Below are 18,367 nucleotides of genomic sequence, written 5' to 3'. Positions count from 1 at the left end.
TGATAATTTTGGTGTTCCTTCTCTGTATTCTGATTTTATCCTTACATACAGCTACCAGAAAATGTACCATACTGTACTTATCTCCTGATCTAGATACTTAAAAACATCTTTGATATGTATAGCTCAAACAGTGTCTGGTACAGAACAGGCATGGAATAAATGTTGTTGAGTGATTAAGGGCAATTTATCCAAGAGTTTACTATGATAATGGTGAAATGATAGGCATCAACTCAGAAAAAAAAAAAAAAAACCCATTTTATTTTAAATCAATACTTGAATAAATAAAATATTAGTTGTTCTGGTGCCACTCTGACAGGAATACACCACAAATGGGATGGTCTTAACAAAAAGGAGCTTATCCTGTTACAGTCTGGAGGCGTTAAGTCCAAGTTCAAAGTGCCAGGCTCTAGGGGCTGGGTAAAAGCCCTTCAACCTTGGGGTCCAGCTCTGCCTTCTGCTCCCGGCCCACTGGAGCTGGAGGCATTTCTTCACACAGCTGCTGGCTGCTGAGGCTGCCAAGTCCAAGGCTGACAAGTAAAAAGGCACAGTCCTGATGTTACCAAACCACATGGCAGGCTATTAATTCAAATCTATTGAAAGTCCCAAGGTTGGCAGAGCATGGCAGGCTGCTGAACAACAACACGGCTACATGCAGGGTCCAAGAATGCCATAAGGTAGAGACCAGTCCCAAAGCTGCTTCTTATATATGGGAAGCAAATCACATACCCAAAGCAGCTACTCAGCTCCTTGTGGTAGATCCCACCACGGAGTTGATTGCCAGTCTAATCATGGGGAATAACTACCACCAGCTGCCCAGCCACTCAACAAGCTGACATACAAACTCAACTATCACATTAGTAAACCCCTCAAAACCAGGTAAGATTGTGATATACTATGTTAAAACGAAAATAATAGACTTTAAAAGTAATAGTGTGTCTGCATTCACAGATTAAATTTTATAGGTGTGACTATTTGGAAAACAACCTGAAGATTATTTCAGTAATTTATACTTAAGGAGAGGCACAACTTTACGCTGCAAGGCTGGTGTACAAGCAAAAGTCAATCAGTGAGTGGAATTTGCAATCAAACAGCAACTATTTTTGATTTTTTGTTTTGGTCAAAAGCATGTGCAAAACTAATTTTGATATAATAAAATGATAGCAACTTTGTTTTTTTTTATTTGTTTGCTTGTGTTTTATGGAAAGTGATGCCAAGTAATACCATGTAGTAGTGATAGTGTCACAAGAGGTGGTGCTTAATATGAAAATAAAGGAATTCCTAAATTAAAAAGATTAACAAATTCAGTGCTTGCTTGTGTTTTTTTTTTACCATGAATAAAGTCCTCAAGTATTCCTTATAGAAATCAGAAAAATAATTCATAAGGAATTCATTAGGTGAGTACTTGTGTCAATACATTTCACTTGAGAGATGAAACTTCATGAGACATTTGAAAGTGGTATAATTAATTTTAATCATTTTATAAATTACTTCAGTCCTTTAGTAGTAGAATTGTTATCTGGGATTGTAGGTATCCCTTAAATTTTCAGTTTTACTTTTAAATTGCTTTGATTTGCTGATGAACAAATCAAAGAAACTGTGGTGACTAACTCTAGCCTAGTCCTGCCTGATCATTCAACACTCAGTATAGGATCTTATATGAAACCAAAATCCTGAATATCTACATAATATTTATTTTATATGGGAAAAACTTATTATAAGATAAATCTAGAACAGAGCATACAATTAATTATAAATTATAGAAAGTCACTGTACCTGATCTTCTGCAATATGGATTCGGGCATAAGGAGAATCTAGCAAGGTGTGTAAGGCCTGTAAACATGCTGTAACGTGTTCAATAGGTTCCTCAGGTCTTGGAGAACAAAGAAACTGTATACTCACACCTGCAATATACAAAATAAAAACATAGTTGTCGATATCAAACACTTCATGTTGCTTTGATATCATTTTGCCCCTATTTTTCTTAAAGATTAATATATGCAGCACCTAAAAAAAAAAAAAACAACTCACTGCTGTCAAGTCAGATCCGACTCACAGCGACCCCTCCTTGGGTTTCTGAGGTGGTATCTCTACAAAAGTAGACTGCCCAATCTTCCTTCCCAGGAGCGACTGGTGGCTTTGAACTGCCAGCCTTCTGGTTAGCAGTCAGATGCCTTAGGCACTATGCTACCAGAGTTTTTAATGCCTTACAGTAGAGTATAAAGTACTTTCCAAATTAAGCATCCAAACTCAATATAGGTTGTAGGTTTGTAATTAGGTTAATAATCAAATTGGGAGGGTTCTAGGTCATCCAGCTGATTATAAAGATAATCAGTTTTTATTTCTAAAACATTGTAAAATAATACTGTAAGGGTAAATTAATGAAAATTATAAAATAACTTGTCATTAAATGGTTGCTAACCAATTTTTCATACATACAAAGTTTTTAAGTGGTAAGCCAGAGAAGTATAATGGATAACATGGATAACAACTGCTCTTAATTTGTGTAAGGGTAAGGTCACTGTCTTGGAAGTCTTTCATATTTTCATTTATGAGATCTACTGATGAATTCTATAATTATACCTTACCAATTGCATTCCTTCTTCCCCCACCCCCAGAAAATATAAGATCACAAAGAACTTTAGTAAAAATGTATAAATTCTTAAGTGTTAAAAGAGCATCTATAAAGAAATTATACATTAGTCTATTTTCAAATTTGTTTAACTTTGCATTTTATCTTTGAATTTAACTTTGCACTTTTTTTCCCCTGGCAATCTGTTAAATGTCAAGTAAAAAGAAAACCTGTCATTGTGGGGGAAAGAAAAGAAAGAAACCACACACACACATTTAATCTTTTTCTTAAAACTGTTCACTCTTCCTCTGAAAACGAACATAAAAAATAAAAGTTTTAGGATAGTTTTTAATAACTTAATTTTTAAATAAAAGATTCAGTTAACAATTATGCAAGTAAGTTAAAAAAAACCCTCCTTTTACTATTTGTCCTCTGAACTGAGCTTCAGAAAATTTTTCCATAACATTAAAATAAAAGATACGAATTTTCAAGAGTGATGCCTCTTGAATTATATTAACACACTTACCTAAAATCAGATGCATCCTGTCTTTGTTAATTTCTGGCAAAGACTTAGCATTAGGCGTTGCTGCGGATGCCTGATTTAAAGTGGCAGATATAGAACGTTTTTGTGAACCTGATATTGCTGCTGCTTCTGTTGTCTCTGAACATGTAAATCCTGTGCTATTTAACCAAAGTGCCACTGCATGGAGAATTGGGGCCCAGGAATTCCGGTAGTGAAGTCTAGCTGTATCAATAGTCTCAGGAGTATAAAACGCTCCACCTGGAAAACAATAAAAAGTATTACTTTCTATTACAAGTGTTCACTCATTTACGAACAACTCAACTTAAATATACCTGTTACATACAAAAGAGCAATCTGGCCAAGGAGATTTTCCTCTTTACAAGGTAAGTATACTAGAAAGTATACCTCCTGGGCAGCATTTTGCTCTGTTGTATACAAGGCAGTGATGTGTTAGAACCAACTTGAAGGCACTTCACAACAACAAATCTCATCCCTGCAGCTGCTGAATTGTCCTGCCTCTTTTTCACGGTGCTAGGGTTCCAACCTCTCCTCTGCTACTGTTCATGCTACTGAGTATGCACCACCTTTTTCTACCCTGTTGTTACAGGAATCATTTCTTCATTGTTGCCAGTGACTCCTGGAGCCCCTATCTTCTTCTCTTCCTACCAAACCCAGTGACCTCTGTCTCCTTTCTCTTTTCCTCCTCCTCTCCTTCTTCTCTATTTCTTGTTTCCAGTACCAACACTGAGGACTTCCTCATCTCTCCTTGCTGTTATGATGGATGAAAAAAGGAAAAACAAGAGGAAACTCTATTTTTTTCCTGTCATTAATATATGGGGAGAGAAATAGATTTTCTGGTTTGTTATTAAATAGGAACTGACTGCACATTTTCTAAATAGAAAAAATGAAATGTTAATGATTTCTATAGCAATTTCCATAGGAAAAACAAATCAAAGTACAACATTTACAAATACCCTTTAGGAACACAATTAATTGGTAGACAAGAAATACACACATTGACCAACACAATAATTTACTTGTTTATAGTTACACAAGGGAGCTCTGGTAGCACAGTGGCTAAGACACTTGCCTGCTAACCAGACAGCTGGCGGTTCAAACCCACCAGCCACTCCTCGGAAGGAAGGTTGGGCAATCCTACTTCCATAGTGATAATGCCTTGGAAACCCAAGGAGGGGTCGCTATGAGTCGGGTTTGACTCGATGGCACATAACAACAACAACAACAACATAGTTACGCAAAATGACTTGGTATACCATTTTTCTTTGGGCTCACATATAAGCTTAATGTTGTATTTTGAATCTACAAATTCAATATGGAAACATGCTTTAGAAACAATGTCTATAAAGTCATATTCAGCTATAATAATTTAAGATGTTATTATTGGTACTACTGTTGCTAGCTTCCACCAAGTCCAGTTTGTGTAATTACTACTTTGAAACTCCATAAAAGCAAAACCCTGAATGTAATACTTACCATCTGGGGGGAGCTGACTAGCAAATTCAGCTGGTAAAGTCAAAAGTGCATAGTCTTTTAATGCTGCCAACCACAGACGGCTGAGTGTTGGCAATTCAGGTTGTACAAGTGTTATTAAGCTATCTGGTGGTAGTTCATCTATGGTACCATAATCATCATCATCATCATCAGTATTTTTAGCAGCTCTTTTTGGTTTCGACTCGGCTTCCTTTTTAATATTCATAGCAACCACATATACCTGATCAGATATTCAGGAGGAGAAAATGGCAAGGCATAAGATAAAAAATGAGGTATTCTAAGTAACTATAATTATACAATTTCATCATAGAGAGTAATTGATTATGAATACTAGAAAGTATACAAATTTGTGATTTCCTGGTAACGACAAAAGAGTAATTCCACCTGCCATGGAGAGAACTTTTTTTATTGACAGAATTCTGACTTTTCCTCTCCTAGTATATTCATTGAGTAGGCTTCTCTGGTGTCTTTTCTGGCTTCCCTTATTCTACTTTCAAAGCCCCCTTTGTATGTCTTTTTTCACTATAGGGTACAACTTCCTATTTACTGCCTCCGCTTTCCTAGATTTATTAGACACAATCAGACAGCATTCAAAGAAAAACCCTAAGGTAGGGGAGGTGGCCAGAGGGAAAAAAAAATTTCATAAATATTCTCTTAAACTCCTTTTTATATAGTTCTTAACAGATATCTAGCCATCTAGTATTTATAACAAATACCAAAGTCAAGAATATTACTTGCTGGTCACAAATACTATCTGCATCTTTTCTACCTAGTTTGAGAACCGAAAAAAAAAGAATAATACCATCTTTCCTAAAACAGAATTTTAAAGATTCTTCTTTGGTGAGTTATATTTGTTTGCTTTCTTTTGTCTTTATAAATACATTTAGGCTCTGGCAAGAGGCACATACAAAGCTGAGTAAGACATCAATGATAAAGGGGAAAAAAAAAGGAGAAAGAATAAATTGTACTAGACAAAAATCTTAAGTAAACTATTTTCCTTCTACTGAGTGTTAATTTCATTATAACTAATGAGGAGTCAGGAGCTCTGGTGGCATAGTGCCTAAGGCATCTGACTGCTAATCAGAAAGCTGGTTGTTCAAACCCACCAGCCACTCCCCAGAAGGAAGGCTGGGCAATCTACTTCTGTAGTGATATTGCCTTGGAAACCCAAGGAGGGGTCACTATGAGTCAGACCTGACTCAGGGCAGTGGGTTTTGTGTGAATGAAGTAGCCAATGTATCTACATCATATAGTGGAAGTATCTTGTTGATAGGACTTTTCTTATTATCTAATCCTGTTCTGAGCATACTGATATGGCACAGACAAGGCATTCAGTAATGGACTAAGTTCTAGACAACAATTACAGAGGACTTCATGTGTTGTCATTTATGAGTAAAAACATTCTTTACCATTTTGTAATATTTACACTTAACAATCCAGAAATATTAATAGAAATCAATTTGTTTTTGTAGTAGACACTTTGAATCTCAAGCTATGAATTTATCACATCCATATTACCAAGTGGTTATACACTTGATATTTTTCTAAATTTGTTATTATGCTAACATTTTAAGACAATGTCTCAATAAGCACTATGAGTATAATCAGCCATTCTACTCACTAAAGCCTTTATAGAAAACTTGAACTTGTTATTGTGATAGGAACTGAGGCAACGAAGACAAATAATTCACTTTTTTTTTCTTCTCTGAACTCACATACTAGTGTAATTATAGGAGAATAAGAAAAATGTTGAGAAAATTAGTTTTAAAAAATGCCCTTTAAATGACCTGCTTCTCTACTACATTTCACCAATGCCTAGGCACTCCATGGTTTGTGGAATAAATGAACGAATCTCAGGAAGCATCAAAAATAAAAGGGTCTTACCCCTGAGAGAACAAGAAAGGCAAGACAGTTTCCAAGGACAAAAGTATCCACCTGCTCAGAGACAAGAAGATAAAAGAGGGATTACAGGGAGACGGCATATCAAGAGCAAAAGCACAAAAACAGGAAACAGCATAGCACTTCGAGAAAACAAGTTTTCAGTATAGTGAGAGCACAGGGTATAAGGTGAAAGTAGTTGAAGATAAAGCTAAAAAGGTAGACATCAATGACATTATGAGAGTCATTTATGTCCAGTGAAGTAGTTAGAATTTTATTCTATAGGCAATAAAGTAAAATTATACTCTAAAGGGTAATATATATATGAATGACTAGGAAAGGGCTGCCTCCTCAGAATAGAGCAGACCTTAATGATGTGGATGGAGTAGAGATTTCAGGACCTCCTTTTGCTGATGTAGCACAACTCAAGAAGAAACAGCTGCAAACATCCATTAATAATCGGAACATGGAATGTACAAAGTATGAATCTAGGAAAATTGGAAGTTGTCAAAAATGAAATGGAACACATAAAGACTGATACCCTAGGCATTAGTGAGCTGAAATGAACCGGTTTGAGCCATTTTGAATCAGACAACCATATGATCTACTGTGCTGGGAATGACAAATTGAAGAGGAATGGCATGGCATTCATAATCACAAAGAATGTTTCAAGATCTATCCTGAAGTACAATGCTGTCAATGATAAGATAATATCCATAGGCCTACAAGGAAGACCAGTTAATACTATTATTCAAATTTACACAACCACCACCAAAGCAAAAGATGAGGAAATTGGAGATTTTTACCAACTTCTGCAGTCTGAAATCAACCAAACATGTAATCAAGATGTGTTAATTATCACTGGTGATTGGAATGCAAAAGTTGGAAACAAAGAAGAATCACCAGTAGCTGGAAAATATGGCCTTGGTGATAGAAATTATGCTGGAGATCACATGAAAGAATTTTGCAAGACCAATGACTTACTCATTGCAACCACTTTTCAACAACACAAATGGTGGCTATACATGTGGACTTTGCCAGACGGAGTACACAGGAATCAGATTGACTACATGTGATAAGAGGTGATGGAGAAGCACAATATCTTCAGCCAAAACAAGGCCAGGAGCTGACTGTACAACAGACCATCAACTGCTCATATGCAAGCTCAAGTTGAAGTTGAAGACAATTAAAACAAGTCCACGAGAGCCGAAATATGACCTTGATTATGTTGTTGTTGTTGTTATGTGCCATTGAGTCGACCCCAACTCATAGCGACCCCTCCTTGGGTTGCCAAGGCAGTATCACTATGGAAGTAGATTGCCCAACCTTCCTTCCAAGGAGTGGCTGTTGGGTTTTAACGGCCAACCTTCTGGTTAGCAGTCAAGTGCCTTAGGCACTATGCCACCAGAGCTCCTGACCTTGATTATATCCCTCCTGAATCCAGAGACCATCTAAAGAACAGATTTGATGCATTGCACACCAATGACTGAAAACCAGAATTGTGGAATGATATCAAGAACATCATCCATGAAGAAAGCAAGAGGTCACTAAAAAGACAGGAAAGGAAAAGCCCAAAGTGGATGTTAGAGGAGACTGAAACTTGCCCTTGAATGGAGAGTAGCTAGAGCAAATGGAAGAATCAATAGGATGAGAGCTGAACAGAAGATTTCAAAGAGCAGCTCAAGAAGACAAAGTCAAGTATAAAATGAAATGTGCCAAGAGTTGGAGTTGGAAGATGAAAAGAGAAGAAACATGCTCAGCATTTCTCAAGCTGAAAAAACTGAGGAAAAAATTTAAGCCTTGAATTGCAATACTGAAAGATTCCATGGACAATATGCTGAATGATAAAGGACACATCGAAAGAAGATGGAAGGAATACACAGAGTCACTATACCAAAAAGAACTAGTGGATGATCATCCATTTCAGGAGGTGGCATATGATCAAGAACGAATGTTACTGAAGAAGAAATCAGAACAACACTAAAGGAACTGGCAAAAACAAGGCTCTAGGAATTGACAGAATACCCATCAAGATGTTTCAAAGAAATGGATGCTGCGCTGGAGGCACTCACTCAGCATTGCCAAGAGATTTGGAAGACAACTACCTGGCCAACTGATTGTAAGAGATCCATATTTTTACGCATTCAAAACAAAGGTGATTCCACAGAATGTGGAAATTATCGAACAATATAATTGATATCACACACAAGTAAAATCTTACTGAAGATAATTAAAAAATGGTTCCAGCAGTATATTGACAGAGCACTTCCAGAAATGCAAGGTGGATTCAGAAGGGGACGTGGAGCGAGGGATATCATAGCTGATGTCAGATGGATCTTGGCTCAAAGCACAGAATACCAAAAAGACATTTACTTGTGTTTTATTGACTATGCAAAGGCATTTCATTGTGTGGATCATAACAAATTATGGACAACATTGAGAAGAATGAGAATTCCAGAACATTTAATTTTACTCATGAGGAACCTGTACATAGACCAGAAGGCTGTTGTTTGAATACAGCAAAGGGATACTGCATGGTTTAAAATCAGGAAGAGAGTGCATCAGGGTTGTATCCTTTCACCATAGTTACTCAATCTGTATGCTGAGCAAATAATCCAAGAAGCCTAACTATATGAAGAACATGGCATCAGGATTGGAGGAAGGCTATTAACAACCTGTGATATGCAGATGACACAAGTTTGCTTGCTGAAAGTGAGGATGACTTAGAGCACTTACTGATGAAGATTAAAGACGATAGTCTACAGTAGGGATTATACCTCAATATAAAGAAAACAACAATCTTCACAAGTGGACCAATAAGCAGCATCATGACAGATGAAGAAAAGACTGAAGTTGTCAAAGACTTCATATTACTTAGTTCTATAATCAACACCAGTGGAAGCAGCAGTCAAGACATCAAAAGACATACTGCATTGGGCAAATCTGCTACAAAAGACTTCTTTCAAGCACTGAAGAGCACAGATACCTTCTTGAAGACTGTTGTTGTTGTTGTTGTTGTTTGCCGTCGAGTCGGCCCCGACTCATAGCGACCCCTCCTTGGGTTTCCGAGGCAGTATTACTACGGAAGTAGGACTGCCCAACCTTCCTTCTGAGGAGTGGCTGGTGGTTTTAACCGCCAGCCTTCTAGTTAGCAGTCAAGTGCCTTAGGCACTATGCTACCAGAGCTCCTTCTTGAAGACTAAGATGCACCTAACCCAAGCCATGGTATTTTCCATTGCCTCCTATGCATGTGAGAGCTGCACAATGAATAACGAAGACTGAAGATTGATGCTTTTGAATTGTGGTGGTGGTGAAGAATGCTGAAAGTACTGTGGACTGCTAAAAGAACTAACAAATTTGTCCTAGAAGAAGTGGAGCCGAAATGCTCCTTGGAAGTGAGAATGGCCAGACTTCATCTCACCTACTTTGGTCATGTTGTCAGAAGGGGCCATTCTCTGCAGAAGGATGTCATGCTTGGTAAAGTGGAGGGTCAATGGAAGAGGGGAAGGCCCTCAACAAGATGAAATGACATAGTGGCTGCACTGATGGTCTGAGGTATAGAAGGGATTGTGAGGCTGGAACAGGAGCAGGCAGTGTTTTGTTCTGTTTTGTACATAAGGTCACTATGAGTCAGAGATGACTTGACAGCACATAACAACCACAACAACGGGCAATGGGGAAGAGGAGAATGCTTATTGCAAGATTTTAAGGTCAGAAAGATGTATTTTTTTCCTCAACTTTCAACTTTAATAGTTATATCATAAAAAGTTGGGAAAATAATTTAAAAAAAAATCATTCATAATCCTAATTTCCAAGTTTTCATTGTCTGTCATTGTAAATTGTATTTCTGCTGTACAGAGATTTTTATATTTAATTTTATCCACTTAACATATCATAAGGGTTCCTCATATGAACACTAGTCTTCATAACCATTATTCTTAATGGCTGCCATGGATGATCTATAACCATCTCCCTATTGTTGAAACTTTGGATTTACTTCTGATTCTGAGAAAAATGGAACATAGTTTTCAAAGGCAAAATGTGTTCACTTCTTCATATTATAAATAATGCCACAAGTAAACATTCTTGTTGGCTTTTCCATATTTTAGATATTTTTTCCTAAAATAAAGCCCAGAAATGGAATTACTGGGTTAGGATTATAATATTTTTATGGTTCTGAACAGATACTACAAATACTTTCTAAAAGAGTTCTCCATTTTACATTGCTACCTATATAAGAATATGTTTTTTAGATTTGTTTTTCTGCTCTATTAGATTTATTTCTCTTATCAGATGTTACCCAAGAACCACGTAATTCCCCACAGAAAAATAATAAGAAAAACAAACAAACAAAAAAATAAAAGCCACACATAATCCTATCACTCAGGTGTATTGCTGTTAACATTTTAGACATGTTGTATATGTACATGTACAGTCTTTTAAGCAATAATGTGTGCGTGCACTGTCTTTAACTTGATATTCTATTCACTTAACATATTAACATCATCTTTCAGGATTAAGAAGTACATTTAGGTCATTTCCACTTTTCTTAAAGAAAAAAGTCACAATAAACATCCTTGTAACAGAATCTTTGCACATATTCTTTCATATTTCTTAGGATAAATTGGTCAACAAATGCACACAATTTAGAAAGTGTTTTGATACATTCCACTCTAGAAGTTTTACTAATGTTATCATCTTAGTAATCGTGTTAATTTAACTGGAGAATTTTTTTCTATTTCTTTTTCCTCCCTATGTTTATGTGTAGATTTATCTCCTCTTTATGAATTATCAAATCACATTTTTTGTTCAAGATTTGTACTTTAGAATGATTATTCTGAGTATCTGTATATAAAGTTGGGGGCAGAAAAGACATACAGTGGAGACACAAATTAGGATGCAGTTGCATAGACTAGGTGACAGATAATGAAGACTTGAACTAAGGTAGTGGGGAAAAAGGAAGTATTTATTTATATATGTTGTTGTTGTTATGTGCTGTTGAGTCAGATCCCATTCACAGCAACCCCTCCTTGGCTTTCCGAGGCAGTATCACTAGGGAAGTAGATTGCCCAACCTTCCTTCTGAGGAGTGGCTGGTGGGTTTGAACCGCCAGCCTTCTGGTTAGCAGTCAAGTGCCTTCGGCACTGTGCTACCAGAGCTCCCCATTTATATATATATATATATATATATATATATATATATATATATATAAGCTAACTGTGATCTATTGCTTAGTTAAGAAAAAGCTGCTTTGTTGAATCAGATTCCATTTTTATTTTTAGAATAAAGAGGTATACACACGTGTATTATGAAGGCATATAAAGAGACTTATATGTGTACATAGGCATAGTGATATACACCAAAATACTAACAATTAGTTATCTCTATTGTTGTACCAGATGATAGGATTACAGATGAGCTTCATTTTCTTTGTTTTATACTTTTTCTCTATATTCTGGATTTGTACAGTGAGCATAGATATTTTATTATTAAAACAAAATCATATTATTTTCAAAGATGTGAATTAAGTAAAACAGACAGGAATTAGTTACTTAGTAGATGTAAGATGAGAGGGTTTGAGCAAGTAGATATATGTACCAGACCTACTCTACTACATATGGTTGCCATGAGTCAGAATCAACGCAATGTAACCAACAACAACAGCATGGTAGGTAAAATAAAAAAAGAAAGAAAAGAAAAGTACAGGGGAAGAAAACCTAGTCCCTGCCCTCAAGTAAGACAACAGATAATGAGTGAACACATGGGAAAGTTTTATGACTGGGACACTATACTTAAAAAATGTCCACAGTAAAGCAGAGAAAGGAGAGATTAATTCTAGTAAGAGAAACGAGAAGGTTTAGGTACTAGATATCTGCACAGGAACATTGGTTAGAGTAAGAGGAAGAAAGAGAAATGAAAACACAGATTCTTATTTTGGATGTGCTAGGTGTGAGGTACCTATGTATCATCCAAGTGGAGATACATAATAAACAACCGAAAATATAGGAGAGAAATCTGGGTAGGGAAACATTTAGAATCTAAATGAACAAGTAAAAGCTATACTCATGGGTGTGGATGAGGCTATCCTAATAAAGGTATAAAGAATAAGGAAAGGGACAAAAAAATCCTAACATTTACAGAGCAGACAGATAAAAAAAAGCTAGCAAGTGATAACAGAACAAACAACCTAAAGGAATACAGAGAACTAAAAGAGTAGTATCATAGAAGTCAATGGAATGGAAAGAGTTTCCAGGAGGTTTTTAGAGAGGCCAAGTAAGACAGGGATTTAAAGGTGCCCAGTGATTTGGATAATTATGTTATTAGTGATTTTACTAGGAGAATTTTAAAAGGGGTGGTGAATATAAACCTAGATTGCAGGGGGCACTGAGAAGTACGTGATGGAATAGTTGAGGAAACGAAGATAATGAAACTCTATAAATAAGCCTAGATTTGAAGAGGAGAAATAGAAAGCAGAAGGCACAAGCGGATGGGGAGTTGGGGAAGAATGCAGACAAGGGAAAAGAGTGTGGAAAGGGAGAGGATAAAGATACAGAAAGATGGATGACTGACAGCAGTGAGCTTGAACAGTCTCTTCCTCATCCTGTCTGGTTCATGTCTATTCTCATCCTACAGACTTCAAATTGCATGTCACTTTTTCCATGAAGCCTACTTTGAGCCCCCATCCCTCCAGGCTATTCCAGGTACCTCTGCTATGTATTCCATAATGCTCTGTGTTGTGCCTATGATAGCATTCATTATATTTTATTGCATTTACTTGTTTAATAGTTTGCCTTCTTCAGTGAATGTAGTAATAAATAGAATTCATCTATCTTGTTCATCTCTGTATTCTTAATAGCCAGTCTGGTGCAGTTGATGCTCAATAACATTTTACTTAATTAATCCGAGAGGAGGAAATAAGGGGATAAGAAAAGTTAGTTCTAGGTTTAAGGAAGACCTTAAAATAATAATAATTATAACAGCAGGTAACATTTATTGTGCATGTATAATATGGTAGGCATTGTACAAAGTCCTCTACGTTAATTATCTCATTTAATGTATATCATAAACTTTTGAAACATGTAGTACAATTATTAATCACACATTAAGGAAACAGAGAGCCAGTTAAGTATCTTGCCCAATATCACACAGGTACAAGGACAGTATTAAGTCACATAAACCTAAAGATTTGAAGGTAACAATCTGAGGAATTACAGACCTAATGTCCTTGATATTTTGAGTGAAAAAGTAGGAGCAAAGATAACTCTTGAATAGAAAACTCTAGAATATACTATACATTTGAGGAGAGTGATGAAGGAGAAGAAGCTAAGCAGGAAAAGTATTCCTGAACAATACTAAGGGCTGAGTTTGAGGTAAAAATTATTAGGGTATCAAGTTACACAAAATAAGAATACCAAATTAAAAAGTGTACTATTCATTTCATTATATGAGGTTCTGATCTAAATTTTAAAAGCAATTGTTTATCTTCCATCAAGTGCCAGACATAATATTGAGTACTTCTATATATGCCCTCTTAGGAGAAGATATTATTTTTATTCTGTAATGAGGAAAGAAAGGAGCTCTGGTAGCATAGTGCCTAAGGCACGTGACTGCTAACCAGAAGGCTGGCGGTTCAAACCCACCAGCCACTCCTCGGAAGGAAGGTTGGGCAATCTACTTCCGTAGTGATACTGCCTCGGAAACCCAAGAAGGGGTTGCTATGAGTCGGGTCTGACTCGATGGCACATAACAACAACAACAACAATGAGGAAAGAAAGGCTTTGAAAGATCAAATCACTTGACCAAAGTCACACAGATGGTGAACTGTAGAGACAGAACTAGTTCCCAGGCCTCTGACAGTATATTTAACATTTTCTACACTGAATGCAAACTTCCTAGGAGGTGAATCAAGCACATTATGCAAGTCAGCAGAGACTAGCTGACAAATGATCTTATGATCATCAAATTACAAGACAGTCTCTACATTTGGGGAAGTTAGTGAATATGGTTAGAGAATTAAGAACAATTTTGGAGTCTTTTTTTTTTTTTTTTAAATCACTAAGTCAGCTGGGATGTAATATCTCTAAGTAGGACTAAGTTTTAGCTAAAAATTTAGGTATGTGAAAAATTATCACAGCATTTGTGTTCATTTCAAAGTGAGAAAATAGAGATAGTCATATTATAATAATATGTTTATATTTTTTCTTACAATACTGCCTGTATAAAATTAGCGATTTGCATGATTTGATAAAAACAATCATTTTATCAATAAGAAAAATGATCAATTTTATCAACAAACCAACAAATACTATTTTCTTGGCTAAGCCAAAAATAAGGAGCTCTGGGGGCACTGTGGTTAAAGCACTGGGCTGCTAACCAAAGGTCAGTGGTTCAAACCCACAAGCCACTCCATGAGAGAAAGATGAGGCAATCTGCTTCTGTAAAGATTTACAGCCTTGGAAACCCTATAAGGCAGATGCTTGTCTACAGGATCTCTTTGAGTTGAAATTGACTTGATGACAGAGGGTTTTCAAGCCAAAAATCAGTAAATACTCAGGGATACACTATTTGAAAGAAAGCTTGACCTAGAATCTAAAAATTAGAGAGCACTAAATTTCCATGTTATCTTATGGTGCTCTACATTTTTCCATTTCTTCTTCTGTATAAAAAAAGAAAAGAGGAGGTCCTTTAAATTATATTGGCATGCTTTGAACTAATAATTCCTATTCAACAACTCTATTCAACAGTCATTGCTTGCTGATGCCATGGAGAAAGGGAAACGAGACAATGGGTTGGCAGAGGAAGGAATAAAGTCACCTGAAATACCAGAGGGCAAATGATAACAATGTAAAAGCAATTAGCAGAAGAATTTAGAAAAGTGAATTTGAAACAGTATTATTATAAAGAAAGTGGCTGTAGGAATGAGGTAAAATTAGCTATGAAACAAATCTAGCAGCCTTAGTATAAATGACCTGTAGCAAGTATCCTCAAATTTAATCAAATAAGGATTCTTGGCATAAAATATTGTCTACTATTTATATTCATAGGTTTTCCTTGACTAATTTCAAAATAGTGAGTAAAGATAGCCTTTTATGAGTACAAAGGTTTTTGAAAGCTAATGAAGAAATGTAATTTTCAAAGGTTTAGTAGTTCTTTTAAGCCAACAATGTACACGTGTTTCAGTGGTAATGAATTGGTAACAGATGTCTGAAAAGCAACTGCACTAAAGGTTAGTTTTTAAAAACAAAAAATCAAATCAACAAAAATTTTTACCAACAGGAGCAAAGGAATATTTTCTGATGCATAGACAAATGGTTAAAAACCAGCAGATCATGATTACCTCTGCCCACGCTTTGAGAACAGCCAGCTTTTCCATGGTTGTGGCACTCTCTCGATACAATTGACTGGAAGATCCTTTTCCAGCCTGAACTTTGTCCAGAGAAGAAACCAGCAGATTGTGTACTCGACGGAGGTCATTGAGATCACTGACAACTCCACTTCCAATCCATGTACTACATACCTAGCCAAAGACCAAAAAAAGAACAAGAATATACACATAAAAATAACATTGCATAAAAGAGAATGAAGTGGAGATGATTTTCTTTCTTGGGGGAAGAAAAACAAAATGAATGAAACAAAACAAAAAAATCCCAATACCACACTTTAGAATTTTTAATTATACAGAAAAAAATCAATAGTGAGTACTTCATAAATGAAGTGTACAGATTTTATTGCAACACATACTTATGTCTCCATCATCTAATTTAACAAAAATTTTAACAGAAAAATTCCCTCTTAAAACCAGTTTATGAATTATTAAATTAAAAAAAATTTTGAATAGTTACCAGAGGCAAAGGATTATGCTAGGTGCTATGGAAGGATCCTGAGAAGTCACAGCCTTGAAAATTCTATGGAACAGTTCTACTCTGCACACGAGGTTGCCATTAGTCAGAATCGATGTGTTAACAACAAACAACAACAGCATGAAAGAAATAATAACAAATGTAGATGAGAAAAATCTAGCTTCTGCCCTCAAGTAAGAGAAGAGATACTGAGTGAACACATGATACAGTTTTATAGTTGTGATACTAACAAAAAATGTACATGAGAAGGCAGAGAAGGGAGATTTATTTTAGCAAGAGAAATGGAAAGGTTTAGATACTAGGTCTTTATGTGTATAGACGTGGAGGAATTACATGCAAAAGAGATGAGATTAGAAAAGTTAGTTAGGATCAAATTATGGTAGAATTTAAATTCCATGTGAACTGAATTCAGACTTCATTCTATAGACAACCAATGAATTTCCATGAGCAGGGGGATGATATTATTAGACCTGGACTTTTAAAATGATTGCTCCAGTACTTATATATAATGTATATATATAGGAAGGAATGTGTATGGGCAGTAAGCAATGCTTTTAGTTAAGTGACTATTACGGTACTATGAAACAGAGATGATATGGACCAATATGGGAACCAAATAAGAAAAGAAAGGCATCTGAGAAAGACATGGAGTTAGAAATCACAGGATTTAGAAGCCAAATTAGACACTTTTTAGAGGGTGGGGACAGAGAGATGTGAAAAGTGAGAAATTAAAGATCGCCAAATTTGAATATCACCTTGGAAACCCAAGGAGGGGTTGCTATGAGTTGAATCAACTCAATGGCAGTGAGTTTGGTTGTTGGTTTTTTTTTTTTTTTTTTTTTGGTTAAACTTTCTAAATTAGATTAATAGAAGGATACTGACAGCATTACTCAAGAAATGAAAGTATGGTGGAAATGAGAAGGTACAGAGAATGATTTTGAATGTAAATATTTTGGCATGTTGAGTTAAAAGTGCCAGTAAGACATGTGTGGTAAGATTTACAGCAGGTAGCTAGAAACTTGGGTTTGGATTACAGGAGCAAGGTCAAAGGTAACTATGTAGACCTGGGAATCCTCCACGCAAAGGTGATGACTAAAGCAATGCTGCTAGGTCAAGTTTCTTCAAGGACTGAGCGGAAAAACGTGTAGGGACTGAACACAAGGAAATAGTTATATTTAAAGACAAGTAGAATAAGAATAAGTAATGAAAGAAATCAAAACTAAAAAGCTGGAAAACCAGGCAAGTGTGGTAGTGTTAGAAACAAGACTGTAAAGGAGAAAAGAGTGGTCTGATGTTGCCAACTTCAACCAACAATACTGCTCACTTTCTAATCTGAAAACCATGGGAGAAGTGTTTTACAATTCACAGCTTTTTGGTGAAAGGTAATTAGGAACATAAACCTCATTGAGGATACGCCAAGCAAGCTGTGTGGCAATGTCTGGTGATTAATGCATGAATATTTCTGTAATGAAATACATGAAGAATATCAGTAATCAAGAGATTAATCAATACTACAATCTCATTCAGCTTCAGGCCAGGCCAAAGGAACCAAGTCAGCTCAGGTTTTGCAGACAAATGAATTATGAAAAAACTTTTGGTTTTCAGTTTTTTAGATTTCAGAGCATTTGGATTTCAAAACATGGTTAAAGGACTTGTATTCCTGCATTTAAAACTTTTAAAATTGAGAAAAAAAAAATTATGTAAATTATTTTATTATCTTGTATCTTATTCTCAAAGAATTCAACTTCATAAATAAAGTTAATAAAAAAATAATATGACCTTCTCTTAACCTACAGATTGGGAAAAAATATTTGGCAACAACGTATCTGACATGGGACTTATCTCTAGAATTTACAGAAAACTCCAACACCTCAATAACAAAAAGACAGACAATACAATTAAAAAATGTGCAGAAGACAGGAATAGACACTTCACCAAGGATGATATTCAAGCGGCCAACAAACATATGAAGAAATGCTCACGATCATTAGCTATTAGAGAGATGCAAATCAAAACAACAATGAG

The 18,367-nt window shown here is 35.9% G+C and overlaps 1 protein-coding gene across 1 annotated transcript in view; it reads right to left on the bottom strand.

The window, feature by feature from the left end:
* Positions 1 to 18,367, bottom strand: part of HEATR5B (HEAT repeat containing 5B) — a 170,687-nt gene that overhangs the window by 24,316 nt on the left and 128,004 nt on the right. The window contains exons 26-29 of the mRNA XM_007945073.2: positions 15,820 to 15,999; positions 4,587 to 4,824; positions 3,096 to 3,350; positions 1,774 to 1,901 (exon numbers count right to left, since the gene is read on the bottom strand). Coding sequence (XP_007943264.1) covers positions 1,774 to 1,901; positions 3,096 to 3,350; positions 4,587 to 4,824; positions 15,820 to 15,999 — 801 coding nt within the window. The remainder of the gene's footprint in view (positions 1 to 1,773; positions 1,902 to 3,095; positions 3,351 to 4,586; positions 4,825 to 15,819; positions 16,000 to 18,367) is intronic.

This window comes from Orycteropus afer, unplaced genomic scaffold (genome assembly GCF_000298275.1).
Source record: "Orycteropus afer afer isolate SDZICR_OR568_19922 unplaced genomic scaffold, OryAfe1.0 scaffold00131, whole genome shotgun sequence".
NCBI lineage: Eukaryota > Metazoa > Chordata > Mammalia > Tubulidentata > Orycteropodidae > Orycteropus > Orycteropus afer.
Note: the sequence above shows the minus strand (reverse complement) of the source record. Positions and strands in the feature narration are given on the sequence as shown.